The sequence below is a fragment of the Lacerta agilis genome, chromosome 7, assembly GCF_009819535.1.
Source record: "Lacerta agilis isolate rLacAgi1 chromosome 7, rLacAgi1.pri, whole genome shotgun sequence".
NCBI lineage: Eukaryota > Metazoa > Chordata > Lepidosauria > Squamata > Lacertidae > Lacerta > Lacerta agilis.
Window position 1 is genome coordinate 63969447 of NC_046318.1, and position 16962 is coordinate 63986408.

The 16962-nt window shown below is 48.0% G+C and overlaps 1 protein-coding gene across 2 annotated transcripts; it reads left to right on the forward strand.

Annotated features, from left to right (window-relative positions):
• The first annotated feature begins 266 nt into the window (after positions 1-266).
• On the forward strand, positions 267-11877 carry OSR2 (odd-skipped related transciption factor 2). 2 transcript variants are annotated; one of them, XM_033155643.1, is made up of 4 exons: positions 267-679; positions 7241-8017; positions 9520-9619; positions 11246-11877. In XM_033155643.1, exons 2-4 carry the CDS (start codon positions 7311-7313, stop codon positions 11426-11428), a joined length of 990 nt encoding a protein of 329 aa, XP_033011534.1. In that variant the 5' UTR covers positions 267-679; positions 7241-7310; the 3' UTR covers positions 11429-11877. The 2 variants fall into 2 exon arrangements, with proteins under 2 accessions (XP_033011534.1, XP_033011535.1); XM_033155644.1 differs by having other exon boundaries at positions 11328-11877.
• Positions 11878-16962: the final 5085 nt, after the last annotated feature.

A 16962-nucleotide genomic window follows, 5' to 3' on the forward strand; every position in this document is an offset into this window, starting at 1 on the left:
ACCGATCGTGTTTTCTCAAAGGGAAAAAGTCACCTTAGGTAACGTTGGGGGTGGGGAGGGAAAGTGTGGAGGGGAGAGAGAGAGAGAAAGGAGCTCTGCCCCTTTAAAAGCCAAGTTGCTATCCAAACAGAAGTAAACAGTGGTGGTGGAACAGAGAGGCGAAGGCGGGGCTTCGAGGGGCGGACCTCGGAACGTTCGCAACCTCTCGAGCGTTCGGAGCGGGGGCGTGGCTTCGAACGCTGGGGCGGCGAGCGTTCGAATTGCTGCGGCTCGGGGTGGGACTGCGGGCGGGGACAGAGCCCCGCGCCACGGCGAGCGCTGAAATGCGATGGACCCGCGAGGGGGAGGTTCAGACTCGCGCCGAGCTCCGCCGGAGCCGAAGGCAGGACGGGGCTCCCGGGGAAGCTCTATGCCGGCACTTGACTCGCCGACCCCCAGCCGCCGGAGGAGCCTGAAAGCCCGGGCCGGAGGCCTCCTGGATCCGCCCCTCTGACTTCTCGGAAGCCGCTCCTCGGAACATGCCCGGAGCCCACGGGACTCGACGGCTCCACTGAGCGAGCTCCTCTTTCGAGTGGATCTAATGACACCGCGAAGGCACTTGCTGGCCTGAGGAGTGCCGGGAGGACGTGGGTCCGGGGAGGAGGCGGAGGCCCCGTCGGAAGAAATTGGCAAGTGGCAGGTAGGTAGAGTGACAGCTCCGGAATGGTCGCCCTGCTTGGGAACAGGGCACCTGCGGGTAGGAAGTTAGGGATCTAGGCAGGAAGGGGCTTTAGCGGGACAGAGCAGGGGAAGCACCCGATTCTAAGCTCCTAGGTGCACTCGCAGGGAACCCCAACCCGGAGAATTGTCCTCGGAACCGTCCAGGAACGGGCTTCTCCAACAACCAGAGCCTTCTTGCACTTAGTAATGTGACTGTTAGGATCCTTAAATTGCGCGTTTTACCTGGGAGTAAGGCTCACTGCGCGCAGGGAGACTTCCTTCCGAGTAAGCGCGCGTGTAGAGCTCGGGCTGGCCGCAGAGGGCTTTGTCTGTCAGCTCGGTCTCTCGTCGAGGAGGAGCGAGCAACTCCTCGCCTTTACTTTCGGTTTGAATCCCGGCAGCTCACACCAGAACAGGGGCAGACCTGTCTTTCGGTGCACAGAGCTGGCTGTGTTCTGCGCGCTCCATAACGCTCCGGGCATGTGGAAGGGCCTCCAGACCCCCCCCCCTTAGAAAGTTCGCACTCCAAAGGCTTCCAGGAAACCCATGTGAAGTCGCATTGCTCGTTCAACAAATCTGGGGCGAAAGATTTCCTTTCCTCCTCCTCTTGATTTGTTCGAGATAGCTTTTGGGAACGCCGGAGCGGGACGGAGGTCTTGGTTTTGGCGAGGATAAACAAATACAAATCTGTGGGATCTGGCAGAGATAGTTTTCCCCAACTTCACCCGGCGTTTGCCTACCTGATAGCTGAGCCCCTCGGCGTGCTCTTAGCCTTCTCCCACCAAGAGCGGTTATTTATTTCCCTCTGACATCCAAGCAAAAGCTCCTTTCATGTCCTTGGCCGTCGGAAGCCCTTGGAAAAGCAAGGCAGAGCCAGCCAAAGATCACGCCGGGAAGAATCTTGTTTCTGCAGACACTGGCCTTAATTAAATTAAGGATTCGGAGTGGAAAGGGAAGTGACAGTGTGTCTAAATAACATCCGTGTTTGATTCGCACCCTGACTACCAGTGGGCTCTCAAAGGAAAACACTGCACTTTCTGGCCTAATTTCTCACCCCCACCCCCCTTTCTCATTGTCAAGTTTGGCACCTAAACCTATTTACTTTGTACTGCGCTGCTTACTTTCCGTGGAAGGAAGGTTGTGAATATAGGATTGCAGCCTGCAAGATGGCTCACAGAGCAGTAACGTCTATATCTAAAGTTGTTCGGGGTGCAGTCTTACGCCTTGTTTTTATTTGATTCTGTGAAATGCTGCCTTATGCAGGGTCAAATAATTACATCAGTATGGATACAGCAGGTAGATAAATTCTGCTATGTCTTATTTTAAAAAGACACCACCTTTGGGTTGTGCTGAAGCAAAAACAAGATCGGTGTGAATATTACACAGCTTACACACGTGGTTTTGAAAGTAAACTTTAGCGTTTTCTTAAAAAACTTACAAGCTGTAATGGATATCCAATTGAATCAAAGAGCAAACGTGTGCAGAATCTTGTTGTAGAGAGGCGATCCCATGTAAATGAGCAGGTTCTCCTAAAACCTATGCTATTATTTTCCACGTAAATTTATAAAATGTGCGCCTAAAGATCATACTTGTATGAACACTTACCAGGGAATGAAGTTGCAGTGGTTTAACTAGGATCAAGCCCCATTGAATTCATCAGAACTCATTTCTGAGTAGCAATGGTTAGGATTGTGCTGAAATAAATGGGACCTACTTCCAAATAAACATTAATCGAATTGTCTTTTTTTTCTTGCATTGGGAGGCTCTGAATATATTTGCATTTTTTTTAAAAAAAACCTAAAATTATATTCAAAAAGTGACCTATTTTTTCGTCATATGCCCTTAATCAGAAACGAAAATGTCGGTGTTAAAGAAACAAAAACCCCTTAACTTTGTAGAGAACAATTAATATAAAATAAACCATAACTGGATTTTTATGTGAGCGGCCTAATCCCCGAGTCCTGGCCCTCGGTCTTAAAACAGGTTAACATTAAAAGTAACTCTCGCTTGATTCATTAGGATTGTTTCACTTAATGTGTATTAAGCAGCACAGCAGCAGGAAGTAAACTCTAATTAGATCAGTAGCACTTAAGTTTCTGATGGTTGTGTTTTTAGGATCTGGGGAATCATTTAAACCGACTCAAATATTCAAGCCGCTTGGAAGGAAAATGCCAAAACGAAATTGGAGGCTCTGTCCTTAGCACATTTGCTTGGAAACAAGTACCATCGAAATCCGCAGGACTTACAGAAAATGTGTGTGGTGAAAGTGTTTGGGGACAAATTGCATCGTGGGCGTGTAAAAGCTGCACATCTGAAATATAAATACCTAGGCATAATACCAGTACTTTGGTGCTATGCATTACAGCTATTTTAATAAGAACAGAATTAGTTTTTTAAAATTAAAAAAATCACGTGCTTTCTGGGTGTCCCCACCCCACCCCTTTAATCTCCGATAAAACATTTGTCATTTTTTTGTCAAGCGTACATTTCAATTTTTTGTGTCAAGGTCCTGCTGCATGATGTTTTATCTAAATCAAGCAGTCCAGCCCAGATGGAGAGGGGATCCCCTCCCCCTCGTTAGGAAAGGACCCCCTTGAGTAAGTTTGGAAGCCCCCTTGACCCTGGCACAATGGGAACTCCAGCAGGAAAAAGTAAACGAACCTCTTTCCTTTTTCCTTCCCATCTCTGCGTGGCGATGTCTCTTATCAGGATAGCCGGCCCTTGTGCGGTCGCGTCGCAGTGCCCAGGGGGTGGGGGTGGGGTGGGGTGGGCGCCATGATGTATGCACTTATTTATTTATTTGCAAAAGGGAAAGTGATGAGTGGTGGGAAAGTCGTCGTCGGGGGGGGGGGGAAGAAACGGGAGTTAATAGTTTCGGTTGAACGGGCTGAGTGAAACCCTCTGACTGTCACACACCTCTCATTAACTCCCTTCCCTGCGCACTCGGATCGCATACCAAAGGCCAGGAAGAAGCTGTGTGTGTGTGTGTGTGTGTTTTGTTTTTTGTTGCTCCCCCTTTTTTAAGCGCTGCATTAATTTAGAAATGGCCCCCCACCACCACCAACCCCAGAAGCAAAGCTCTGCTTGGCCCGGGCGGGAGTGGGAAACTGGGCCCAAGGCAACCAGGGCACTTCGGCCCCTTTGCCCATCAGATGTTGATGCAAAAGAGGAAAATAATGCACGATCAAGTGCGCTTTACGTTGGCACACGTATAAGACCCTGATGGTCTCTCCTCCTGCTCCCCTTTTTGCAAGCTGGCGGTGCAGAGGCCTACCGCTGCTATTGGAGAAATCAGTGAAGCCTTTTGCGCCCAGGGGCGCTTCTATCCAAAGTGGTTACCCCTGCGGACTAATAACCCAGCCTCACGATCCTCTATTTTTTGAAATACAAAAACAAAAAACGATGCCTTTTAAAATAAGGGGGGGGGGGAAATCAGATTATTTCAACTTCCCGCCTCGGGCTTGTTAATGGGTCGCAAGGCGCAATTCGGCGATAGAAAACCGGTAGCTTTTTTCCGACCAGGGATTTGAAAGAAAGCTCGGTATAGCTCCTGTGAGCATCTTCCAACCGGATTATTATTTTAGAGGAAAGTATCTGGGGATGCATAGAAAGGAGCATCTGAAGGCTTTTTTTATTTTCTTTCGAAAATTGCCTTGTGAGAGCGAGCGGGACTAACAGATGTGGCGGAGCCGAGCCCGTCCCAGAAGCCCGTTTAAATGCTTAACTCCCAATTGGATTTTAGGGCCGCTTTTATTTTTCTCGAAGTATCACATTTCCCACACTCCTTTCGGGAGGCTGCAGGGACGTTCCAAATGCAATAAGAAAGCGGAGCAGGGAAGAAGAGCCAAGATCCTGGGGCAGGAATGGCCGCGAAACTGCAGTGCTCGATGAGAGAAGGGCGGGGGGGGGGGCGAAAGAGTAAGCCTCGCCTGCCTCCTCGAGTGAGCAGGACAGTGCTTGCCAATGCTACTTCCGCGGGACTAAAGGCACCCTCCCCCCAAAAAAAACCTCGACCCCAGATTAAGGTCCGGCTGCCTGCTGGAAGCCTGGGAGCTGAATCCCATATGGGAGATCCTCGGGGCAGCGCCCGATTGCGTTTGCCTGTCGCAGAAAACCATCCCCCGCTCTTCCTAAGGACTCCCAATGGAGGGGGCGGATGTTTCCCCTTGCAGAAAAGCGCCCAGCTGGGTCCTTGGCCAGGGCGCGCGGCTACTACTTGTCTTTCCCTGAAGGCAGTCTGGGAGAGTCCCCCGGGTGCCCCTCTTGGGTGGCGCCTTGGCCAGCTGAAAGGGATCTGCGAGAGAGGAGCGAGGGGGTATTCCGAGCCTGGAGCGCTTGGCGTCGAGGGGCGACGGGGGAAGTGTTGCTTTTCTCTCTTTCAATTATCTTGATTAATGAGTTGTCGCTGAGGGAAGAAAAATAAGCGCAGCAGCACCGGGGAGGGCCAAGGCGGGCAGTGTGGGCAGCCCCACCGCGGCGAGCCACCACCAACCCCTCCTCTCCAAACGCCCCCGCCTTCCCTCGCCTCCCGCGTTGGGCCTTTGCTTCCCCGCCCATGGAGACCCCTCTGCTCCCCTCCCCCTGACTTAACCCCACCAGGCCAACCTCAGCCGACGACTTCCAAGGCCCGGGACAAGGCGCTATACCAGTTCAGGGCCCCCGAGCCTCGCCACTGAAACCTCGCGGACACTTCCGACGGAGCCGGTGGAACTGAATTCCAATGGCGAGGATGATCCCAGGCGCTGACCCCCACTCCTATATAATCTATAGATACGACGAAAAAAACAGCCCCCAACTTGAGAAGCGCGTTGTAATTGTTCTCAACCTTTCATTCAGCACCGACCGGCCCTGATCGGTTGGCGTTTTATCCCCTTTGCCCTCCTGAGATGATGGGTGTCTCGGGCAAGCGTGCGAATTCGAGGCCCAGGCTGCGATCCTGGGTCCCACCTGCTTAAAAGCAAGCTCCGCCAAGGCGAAGGAGCCCTCCACCTATGTTTCCTCGGAAGTAACGTCCATTAATTTGAACCGGATTTCTCTTCCATGAAAGCATGCGCCAGGTCATCTGCCTTACCGTAGGTGGAGTTGCTTACTTGGGAGCAAGCCCCCTTGTAGTCAATGAGACCCCTATTTTTTATTAGGATCCTTTGGTGGGAAATGCACTGGGTCGGGCTGCGCGCGTTTGGAAGTGTTTCAAGATGGGGCATCGGCTTCTTCATTCAGCCTTACAACCGAGGCCAGCTTCCCAATAGATTGCTGGTAGTAGGTAGCTGTGATCCGTAATAGGCTACAGCCAAATTCAAAGTAGCTGCCTTCGTACCGGTTGGACCTCGTGTGCCCTTTGCATGGTGGAAGGAAGTTAAATCGACCCAACTGAGCCTTACTCTCGTGTAATGTGTTTGGGATCACCCCCCTTCCCCTTTTTCACTGGTTAAATGAGTCGGAAGCCATGTTAGATGCACTGTGCTCGCACTTATTTCCCTGTGCAGAGGGGGAATCAGCGAGTATTTATCACTTTCCCCTCTCCGCCCCCTCCCCCGCAAGCCCCTGACATGACTTATCGCTTCTTCACAGACATCATGAGTTCTTAAAGAGCCTCCTAGGCGCATAAAAAGTCCATTCGAACAAGCAGGATCGCAGCCAAACGCCTGGAAAAAAAAACACTATTTGTGAAGCTCGCTCATGTTGGACGGGAGTCAGTAGCTCGCTTGTAAGGGCGCGCGAACTTCCTTACTTACACCACCACTGTGTGCGCTATGGCAATGACACAGAAACCGCACACCAAAGCAGCCCCCTCTTCCAAACGGCTCCTGTCCTGAACCTCCAGCCTTGCAGGACACCCGCCTCGAGCGTTAAGCCATCGCGCTCCTCCTGGGTCGTTTCAGAAATATGGACTTTGTAGTCAGTTCTGCCATCAGTACAACTCGCACTTACAGGGGGCGTCCTGAAGAAGTCGATGAAATGCTGGATCTGGAACCCCCCCACCGCCGCCGTTTTCAAAGATTCTAGTCCTCGTGACCTTGCACGCAGACGCAGTCCTTGCCAGGGAGCTCTACTTTGATTTCTTGATTCATCTACGATATTGTCAAGAAATAGTCACTCTGCCTAAACGAATCGAGGAGTACGTGTGTTGCAGGGGTCCGTGAGCTTGGCGGGCTTCAATGCTATTTGATATTTTCAGGTGTTATTTTATTTGGGTTGGCCTCTTCCAGGTAATAACGTTCCCTCCCAACTTTGCTTGCATCTCTGAACTTTATGTATAGATTCCGCCGGTTTGGGGCCCACTTCACCAGCGAGATCAATTCGGAGTCTGAATTATTCGCTGCTCTAACGACAGCCCTCTCATTTGGGTCCCCTAATTATTTATCCTGGTTGCGTATTATTGCTGTTAATTTTATTGTTTAATTCTACTTCGTCTTAAGGGGACCTTCAACTTTATTAAAACCAGCCCCCTCTTGTCAAATCCATGTGTAGACGCTGCCCTTCCAATAACCTGCCTCTCCTTGTTTCTTTTCTGTTTCCCTCCCTCCCTCTCTCTGCTCAGGACCTGCGCCCGTGCGTGCGCCCCGAGGAGCCGCGGGTCGCCTCCGGCCCTCCACGGCCAGGCTGGGACGATGGGGAGCAAAGCCCTGCCGGCGCCGATCCCGCTGCACCCGTCTCTGCAGCTGACCAACTACTCCTTCCTACAGGCCGTCAACACCTTCCCGGCCGCCGTGGACCACCTGCAAGGGCTGTACGGCCTGAGCGCCGTGCACACGATGCACATGAACCACTGGACGCTGGGCTGCTATGCCGCGGCCGCCGCCACGGCCGGAGGCGGCGGCCCGGCCGAGATCAGCCGCTGCTCGGCGCTGAGCGAGATGGCGGCGGCGCAGGGCCTGGTGGAGCGCTTCCCCTTCCCGGCGCTGCCCTTCGCCACGCACCTCTTCCACCCCAAGCAGGCGGCTGCCATCGCGCACGTCCTACCGGCCCTGCGCAAGGAGCGGCCGCGCTTTGACTTCGCCAACCTGGCGGCGGCGGCCACGCAGGAGGACCCGCCCAAGGCGCACCAGGCCGCGGTGGCGGCGGCGCACGGCGAGCTGGCCAAGCTGAGCGGCCCCCTGTCGGCGGCGCTGGGCAAGCTCTCCCCGGACCGGAAGCCGGCGCGCGGCAGGCTGCCTTCCAAGACCAAGAAGGAGTTCATCTGCAAGTTCTGCGGACGCCACTTCACCAAGTCCTACAACCTGCTCATCCACGAGAGGACCCACACGGACGAGCGGCCCTACACGTGCGACATCTGCCACAAGGCCTTCCGGAGGCAGGACCACCTCCGCGACCACAGGTCAGTTCCGCCTCTCCCTCCCTCGCTCTCTGGAGATGCAAAAGGGGGATTGTTTGGCTGCCCTCGCTCCAACCTCGTTTGGAGAAAAGGGTGCCCATGGGGTTATATCCCATGCAGGATCCAGCCACTCCCCGACCCTCCCTTTCCCTTAGAAATTAAGCCTTATGATGGATGGGCTAGTGGTGGTTCTGAGGTTGAGGTGCCAGGCAGCAAGTCCTGGGCTCCAGTTTCCTCCTAAACCCACTTAGATAGGCCTAGAGGAAGAAAGGACTGTGTTTCTCAGCCTCCTGTCTGCAATAGGGAGGTGGTTGGTGTTATTGGAATGCTGCCCTAACTATGTAGGAGGGACGCCAGTAGGATTTATTTATGAGGGAACTAGGTTGGGACTGGTAGTATTTGCATAGAAGCAAGTGACATTGATCAGAAGCAAGTCTTCTTCCACTTCAGCGGGCCCGAGTGAGGGGTGGCTTCAAGGTGGTTGGCTTTCATGACACTTATTTCCAGCACTCTGCATCTAATCCGTACCTCCTGATGGGCTTTCCAATCTTTTCCCTTTTGCTTTCTTTTCTAGTCTGAGAGGTACAACTGTAGGACTTGATAAAGGCTTGGTGATTCCAGCAAAAAAGCAACAACAAACTACTTTGCCTCTGTAGGAATAGCACTTGATAGAAGTACAGTAAAGAAGCTGCAGTAAAAATTCAGTAGATTTATAGCCTAGCAAATGTGGATCAAAACTCGAAGGGGAGGGGCAGAGAGAAGGCAGTATGTTCCTTGAAATGAATATTTCCTAACACTAATGGGATGTTTGTTCTTTTCTGTCCCATACATGCCAGAGAAACAACATTTACAATGTGTTTGTAACAATGTACAAATGGCCCTTCCCCTCTCTTGCTTGCTCTGAGAAGCTCAAGGGCTTTCTGCCTTTTCTCATCCCATCAAACGATAATGAACTGTGGGCCAGATCCTGTGGGGGTCTATAAACTTAGTAAGGCAAAATTCCAGCTGACCTCAGCTGGAACAAGTGGGACGACAGCCTTTACATGTTCACCTGAAAGCAAGTCCCAGTGCACACATGTGAAAGATTGCATACTTACATAGGACTTTTGTGCATTGCTACTCAGAAGTAAGTCCCACTGTTCTCAGTAGAGCATACACTGTAGTAAGTGTGTTTAGGATTGTCTCCTTAATTTGTTAGCAGAAAAGGGCAATGAAGCCCTTTGGAGAAACTACTGTTAAGTGGCTGCGGAAAAAATTATATGAAAAGAAAATTGGAAAAGTAGATTTCAGTGTTGAGTTAGGCTTAGGCTGCAACCCTGTACCCTTACCTGGAAGCAAGCTTCATTGATCTCAGTGAGACTTACTTCTGAGTCAACATTTATAGCATTGTCTCATTAGTATAATCCCCCCCCCCCATACTTCAGCTACATAGAGACTACTGGTAACTGTTATGGCTCTTTCTGTGTCTACACATACTGATTACAAATGCCTGTATTGGCTTCTAGGTATATCCATTCCAAAGAAAAACCATTCAAATGTCAGGAATGTGGGAAAGGATTTTGCCAGTCCAGGACTCTAGCAGTTCATAAAACTTTACACATGCAGGTAAGGTTAGATCCATATTGCTTTAGACAGTTTATTTTTTATCTTCTGTTTCAGCTCTTTATACATAGCAATATTCATTGTGAATAAGTAAAGACATGTAACTGTACCAGAGGAGTGGTGTTGATGGTTATTTAAATTAGATAATTTATCCACTACTGACCTCCACTTTGCTTCATTGTGCAGGAAATAAGACACAGGCTGAACTTTTATTTCAGTTGTTCAGATTCATTTAATGCATTTTTTGGGGTGTAAATTGTCTTGACTCATTCTTTATGGTAAAATAAACACACTGGGATCTTAGAAGGATTAAATAAAGCCTGCAGAAGTTGTTTATGGTTGTGATCCAGTGCACAATTACTTGAGAGTAAGTCACATTTAATTTAACAGGATTTTATTCTGAGTAAACGTGTGTTGGCTTGAACATCAGTTCATTTAAGACTTGCATATTCCATAGCTGGAAAAGATTCATTGGGGAGTCTGACATTTCTGAAGCAGATGAAATGTATGCTCTGTTTTTAAAAGCTCAGATTAAAAAAAGACTTGCTTTGTGGAAAGCTTTTCACTGATAGAGATGAAGCAAGTATCCCTGGGAAGCTGGGTGGATTAGCAAGAAGCATTTTTCAGTAGATCCTAGAGATGGGGAAATGTGATGAAGTGAGGATTGTCCTTGACAGGCAAGAAGATATATCCGTGCTGTTAAGGCTGTAATCTTAAGCACACTTACTGGGGAGTTAGTTCCAGTGAGCTCAGCTGGACTGACTTCCGACTAAACGTCTATAAGGATCAGACTGCAAAGAATTGTGATCTTGTACCTACAGCAGATACATGAGCTGCCCCTGCCCCCCCCCAATGCATTTACTAGGAAGTAAACTGTTAATAAGTTCAGTAGAACTTGTCTTCAAGTATGGCTGAACACCTAAGCATACTTGTTTCCTCCCTCTGTTAATTTTTTATCTTCATAACAACCTTGTGCAGTAGGTTAGCTAGAGATATAGGGGATTGGCAGAAGTTCATCTGGTGAGCTTTCTGGCCGAAGAAGAATGCAAATCCACATCTCCCTGGTCCAATCCAAGCTTATATGTACTATCCCTGACCAGCTCTCTATTTTATTTTTAGGGATTTACTTCCAGTTAAATGTGCTTATGACTGGGCAGCAAGTATTCTAGGATCCTCACCTTACTTTCAGGACTCTAATCATCTTCAAACTTATGGATATTTACTTTGGAGTAAATCCTACTGAATGCCATAGGATTTACCTCTAAGTAAACACGCATAGGATCAAGCTACAAATGCACATACAGCCTAATCCTGTTTTGGGTTTATTTGTTCCTTTAAAAAAATACAAGAACTAAGAAGTAAACATGGTTTTCCGTGGTGTTTACTGCCCGTTTAAATGTGCCTAGAATTGCAGCCTTATGTAGAAACCACTTCCATGGCATTTAGGCCTGAGAAGGGGCACTTAGGATTTGTGAAGATTTATTTCCAGCTACCTGTATGGCATTGGTGTTTTGAAGGGTAACGAAACTGGGGAGGGTGTGTGCATAAAACAAGAGAAGTTTTGAGAAACTCAGTAAACCAGGTAGTTTGTAAAGGGTTTAATCCTTTGCTTGCTTCAAATCTGAACAGGAATCTCCACACAAATGCCCCACATGTGGAAGAACCTTTAATCAAAGAAGTAACCTGAAAACTCACCTTCTCACCCATACAGACATCAAGCCCTACAACTGTGAGCAGTGCGGCAAAGTGTTCAGGCGAAACTGTGATCTGCGGAGGCACAGTCTAACTCACACACCACGGCAGGACTTCTAGAACCCTCCACAGGGAGCTAACTCTGGCTCAAAGGACTTGAACTGTAGAGAAATCTTTAAGCCCATGCACATGTGGACAGATGTATGCTGGGCCCCATCCTCTCTCCCTTGGCTCCTGCCAAAGCAGCTGGGGTGGGCAGCACAGGGGAAGTGACAGCAGCCCCAAGCTGCCTTCATCACACCCCTCCCCTCGGCACAAGAGCACCGGCTAATCTCTTGTAGATAAAAACATAGCAGCTCATTTTAGAGCTCTGTACAGAAACTGTGGCGTCATGTGTGTATGTGTACTTCCTTTTTTTTTGTCTTACCAAATGCACATTGGTAACAATGAGAGTGAAAAAGTATTTTTAAAAAGTGTATTGCAAAGTAAACCAGTTTTCCCCCCAACTCTCTCACGTTTGATAATTAATGATTCCACGGACAGTGTGGTTATTCAGTCCTTTTCATGTCAGTTAAAAAGCAGGAGAGTAACTGACAGGTAAATGGTGTTTCTACTTAAGCTGGGTTGTTTGGTTTAAAAAAAGGGGGTTTGGTTTTTCTAAATATCGTCTGTATGTTTGTAAAAGGGATCTACATTTTCAAGTGTTTTAATGGTGCAATCCTTTGCATGTTTATTCAGAAGTGAACTATTATTAAGATCAATTGGACCTCAAGATCAGTTTAAGAGTACACCCCAATACATTTCTCCTCTTGAGTAAGCTTACTTGTGTTATATAGAATTTACTTTTAGGTAATGGATTTAAAGGTGCATATTGGGCACTAAGCCTCATTGAGCAAATATGCAGGGGGAAATGCTGCAGAACTGCAGTTTCTTTACTTGAGAAGACATATTACAAGCATGCATGCGCACAGAACATTTAAAGTACACCCCAAAGAATTCTGGGCACTGTAGTTTTTAAGGGTGCCGGGCTTTGTAGCTCTGTGAGGGGCTAAACTACAGTTCCCAGGAGTCTTTTTTTTGGGGGGGGGGGTTAAATGTATTGTATGTATGGCACGCATAGGGCCGGGCTGCATTAAATCTGTAATGCAAGAAGCAAGCAAGCCAGGTAGCTTTCCTTAAAACGTTAGCACGTTTACCTATATATTTCCTCTCCTACCATTCCCCATGCAAAGCTTTTAAAGAAAGAGAGACGGCAGGACGGGTGGTGGGGTGGGAAATGCTTCAGAATCCTAAACCCTGAAGTTATTTATTAGTAACTTATTGGCAATCGAGCCTCAGAAGCAATAATCAGCTCTTCTCTACAGATTGCCTGAGATAGCGCCCCTGCTTAGACTTTGAACGCGGGCGGCGATTTGCCCGGTTTGAGACAGGGACTTTACACCGCCTAAGACGAGGCTGCGGGCCTGGCAGCTCCCTAGAAAACAAATACAGCGCGGCGCAAAGGCGCCTGCCCGGAGGGGTGGGGAGAAAGGACCCTGCCCCCTCCTACCATCCCGGCAGCCGAGCGGGGCTGCATCCGACGAGGCTGCCCAGGGGGAGCCGCCGAGGGCGCGGGAGCCACTCGATCGCCAAGGCGCAGCAGCGGTGCTCGCGCAGAGTCCACGGGGCTGCCGTGGGGAAAGGGAGCCCATTTCCAAAAAGGAGGATCGGGGCGGAGGGAATCGGCGTTCATGAAGCGGAGGAAGGGATGCAAAGCGAGCACAGCAGCAGCTGCCGAGGGAAGCCAAGCTGACAGCTCCGGGCAAACGCCTCTAGGCGGAAGGCTGCCAAGTCGTGCTCTGGCCGGCTTCCCGCGCTGGGAAACACACTGAGGGGGTGGAGAGAGAGAGCTCGAGGGAGCCTTGGCTCTGCCCGGGAAAGGCGGAGAGGTGGAGGGTCTGGTTGCTAATGGGTAGAGATCTGGGTTGTTATCGGAGGTGAGTTTTCTGAAGTGGGTCCTTCTATATTCCTAAGAATAGATTCGGTTGCACGGCGTAGTATTTTTTCCTAAAACGTGCTGCGGTTACTTGTTTCAGCAACTATAGCATAGCAAAGTTATCAATACAGGCCTAGACATGGGCGCAGCCAGGATTTTTGTGAGGGGTAACCGAAGCAGCTGTGTTGGAACTGGGTGCCAAATTTAAGGGCCTCACAGCCTGGATGCCCCCAAATGACTGTCCAGAGAGCGACCAATGTTGGGGGCAGAAGCATCCATGCCCCACATAAGTACCTGGACTGGCATCTGGGCACGTGGGACCCAGCAGGGCCTACGCTGATTGCCGCAACATCTTTTCTCTAAAAGAAATAAACCCACATTTTATAGTGTGTGTGTGGGGGGGGGGGGTGTTGATGGCCATGTCTCACTCTGACCAGGCACATACATGCTAACAGATGCTCATTTTATAATTTTTATTTTAAATGCTCAGTATCTTTTTCTACAAAGTGGTTTTTATTCCCAAGTGAATGTGCTTTTTACCTTAAGAGATGCAGAAGCAAACCCCATTTTGTTCAGGATGGTGCTATGATTTAAGCGAGTTTAAAATGAGAAACTCCATGTGTTCAGAGTATTCCCCCCCCCATCAGGGTTGGCAAACTTTTTTATTTGCTCTAATGTGTCAGGAATGCAGAAGCAGCTGTAAAACATGAAGTGATGGAGGAAGTAGAGTAATGTTAATTTTGTGCTTCACAACCAAAATAATACACGTGGCTATGTAAAGGAGGGAACGGTTGTAAGACCACTGAGTCTAGGGACTAAAAATTCTGAGCTGTATGGGAGGGTGGGGGAAGGCCAAAGGGATTTGGGCCTTTGACATGCATATGTAGACTCATCTGACATAAGTATAACCATATAGGTCTACTCTACACATTCTGAAGTGGTAGCAAGCTGCCTCATACTGAGTCGGACCATTGGTCCATCATGTGGATTGTCTACACTGAAACTGGAGCTTTTCCAATCCCACCTGGACATGCTGGCTAAAAAACCAGGGACCTTCTGCACACAAATTATGTGTTCTCCCACTGAGCTAATGCTTATCTGGGTTTTTTCCTTTAAAAAATATCTCTCTGAAACTCGAAATCTCGCACAACAAAGAAGCAGGCTAGAATACATGTCTCCCTAGTCTGATATGTTTTTGCTTTCAGATATTTTTTTGTGGGGTGGTGGTCATGTAAAGTATGGGAGCATATAAAAATGGCACACACACATACAACTACAGTCTCAAAGTGGTAACAGTGTTCTGCCGCCTCATTCTGCTGCAGGTGTAGACCAGGACCCAGTGTGAAGAACCATTGAGTTTTCCCAAAATATAGGTGCTTCTGTGAAACGATGCCATGAGATCTGAAAGACCTCTGTATGTGACATTGCTGCAAATCGGTGAGGACAAGATGTGGTTACTCAGTAATGAGGGGGGAGGCTATTCACGTGCTCAGAAATCAGAATACTGTATTATGACTTCACATGCTCCAAAGCTGAGCCATAGTGTGGAAAAAGAAAGGCTGACTTGGAGCCCTGTCTCAGATTAAGTATAATAGTCACAGGGTCAGTAAAATGTTACAAGCCAATGTTCCCAAAGTTGGATTTCAGCTTTGGCGTGACAAACTCAGAAGCTCATATACTAGCTACATAAATGACACTGCTTTCTCCCTGTAAGTGCATTATTTTACAGAGTGACCCTGCAAACACTACAACTGTTGCCCGTGAAGATGTTTGTCATATCTCCATATTATAGTTTTAACCCAAACGTGTGAAGCATTTTACATTTACACTTTACAAACCTAAGCAGAAACCCCAAGGCAACCCTTTCCCTCCACGCCCAACATTTCAAACCACACTTGCTTATTTCTTAGGTGCTATATATTTATAAGACATTAAAGGTAAGCACAACAATAACACTTAAAATGCAATATGTTGGGACTGTTTAATCCTGGATATAGTCAGCCTTTGAACGTTGGCCATTGAAATCTCTTCCTTGCCCATCAAAACACCAAAGAATATTGTTGCATCCAAACTAAGCTGCTCTGTAGTTCCACTGAAATCAACAGGAGTAAAGACTCTCTGACAGCTAAATTGTCAGAAAGCATGATGAACAATTTGGATCCAACAGATTTCTCTTCCTTCACTAATCTAGTTCTCTCCCTCTCTGTAGATACTGATTCCTATGTTCAGCCTACATTTGAGGAGTTAATAAATATAATGGTGTAAAAGAGAAGGAGCATTTGTGCTCAGTATCTTCTTTAGAGTGGGTATTATGTAATAGCCTTGAGGACAGACTTGTATACTTGGCAAAGCACCTTGACATGAGCGGAATGGAGCTGTCTTCTCTGTGTAGTATGCTGTTTCATTTACAACAGTAGGTTTACAAGGCTTATGTTTGTAATGCTGACCTAAACATTTAAAACTCACATAAGACCATTCAAGTACCCTTTGCTAAAAATATTCACACAGCTGGGAGCAGCAGTTCTATGAAGTGCAAAGAATGGGCCACTCATCCCCTGTGAAATAAAATTTCTGCATAATCCTAAAATATGGACCTTTAGGATACATGTTACCAGTTTCAATCACAAATACATGCTATGTGGGGAGACAGATAGCAGAGCATTTCCTTCAGCATCCCTGGTAAAAATGGAGGGCAGGACCCAAATCTGATTATTGAAAATTATTACTATTATTTGCCCACACTTTACCCTAAGGTCCCCAGATAGATTACAACATTGGGGGGATATTTTCAGCCCCCAGAAATGGGTGAGAAATGTTGGGTGGACCTGGAATGTTTTGAATTTGGAATAGAGAAGGAGATTATTACTCTGGGAACGAACAGAAGTGGTTTCCTCTCCCCGCCTAAAAAAATGTCTAAAATATATATTTGTTTCTCCCTGTGATAATGGCAGCTGAAGAGTTCTTCTCAGCAGTCACCAAGAAAAGCTATGAAAAAGAAAGCATTTTAAATTTTTTGCAAGAAAGCAAAGCACTGTCACCTGCTGCTAAAATTTCCCACAAAACCAGGGGGAATAGTCTCACCCCTTAACAATCTACAAATTCCACCCCCCAAGTCTGCTACTTTTTAATGTAGTGGTGTGATGGAGTAATTAATTTCAGCCCTAGCACAGTCAGGGGGATTCCAGAGGAGTATTGATATAGATGATGAAACATTTCAAGGTGCTCCCCCTTTCTATTCTAATGTTCCATGAAAGTAACACATAGGGGAGCAGTTAGAACTCTTTAAGAAAATGCAATCTGAAACTGACAAGTTTGAAAGGCATCCTTAAATGCTTATAAATAAGAGGCTAGGCACAATTAAGTGGAGAGGGGATTCCATGGGGTCACCAAGGGGAAGCTCTTGTCTCTCAGGCCTGCAAACTTCATTGATCTTACTAAATGTTGCATTGTCTTCAACAGGCAAAGAAGAGCAAATATTGCACAGCACATATGACAATGGAATGCTCATATATTCACTCGGGGTTCAATCTAAACCACTTTAGAATGTAGGTAGGATGGCTGTTTTCCATGAAAGAAAACATCCTTGCACATAGAAAACTAATGTGTCACAGAGAGGGGTGGAGGGGGAGAGTGACTCAAACCTCTCTAGTTGATGTTTTTGTGTGCTGAGGGATTAGTT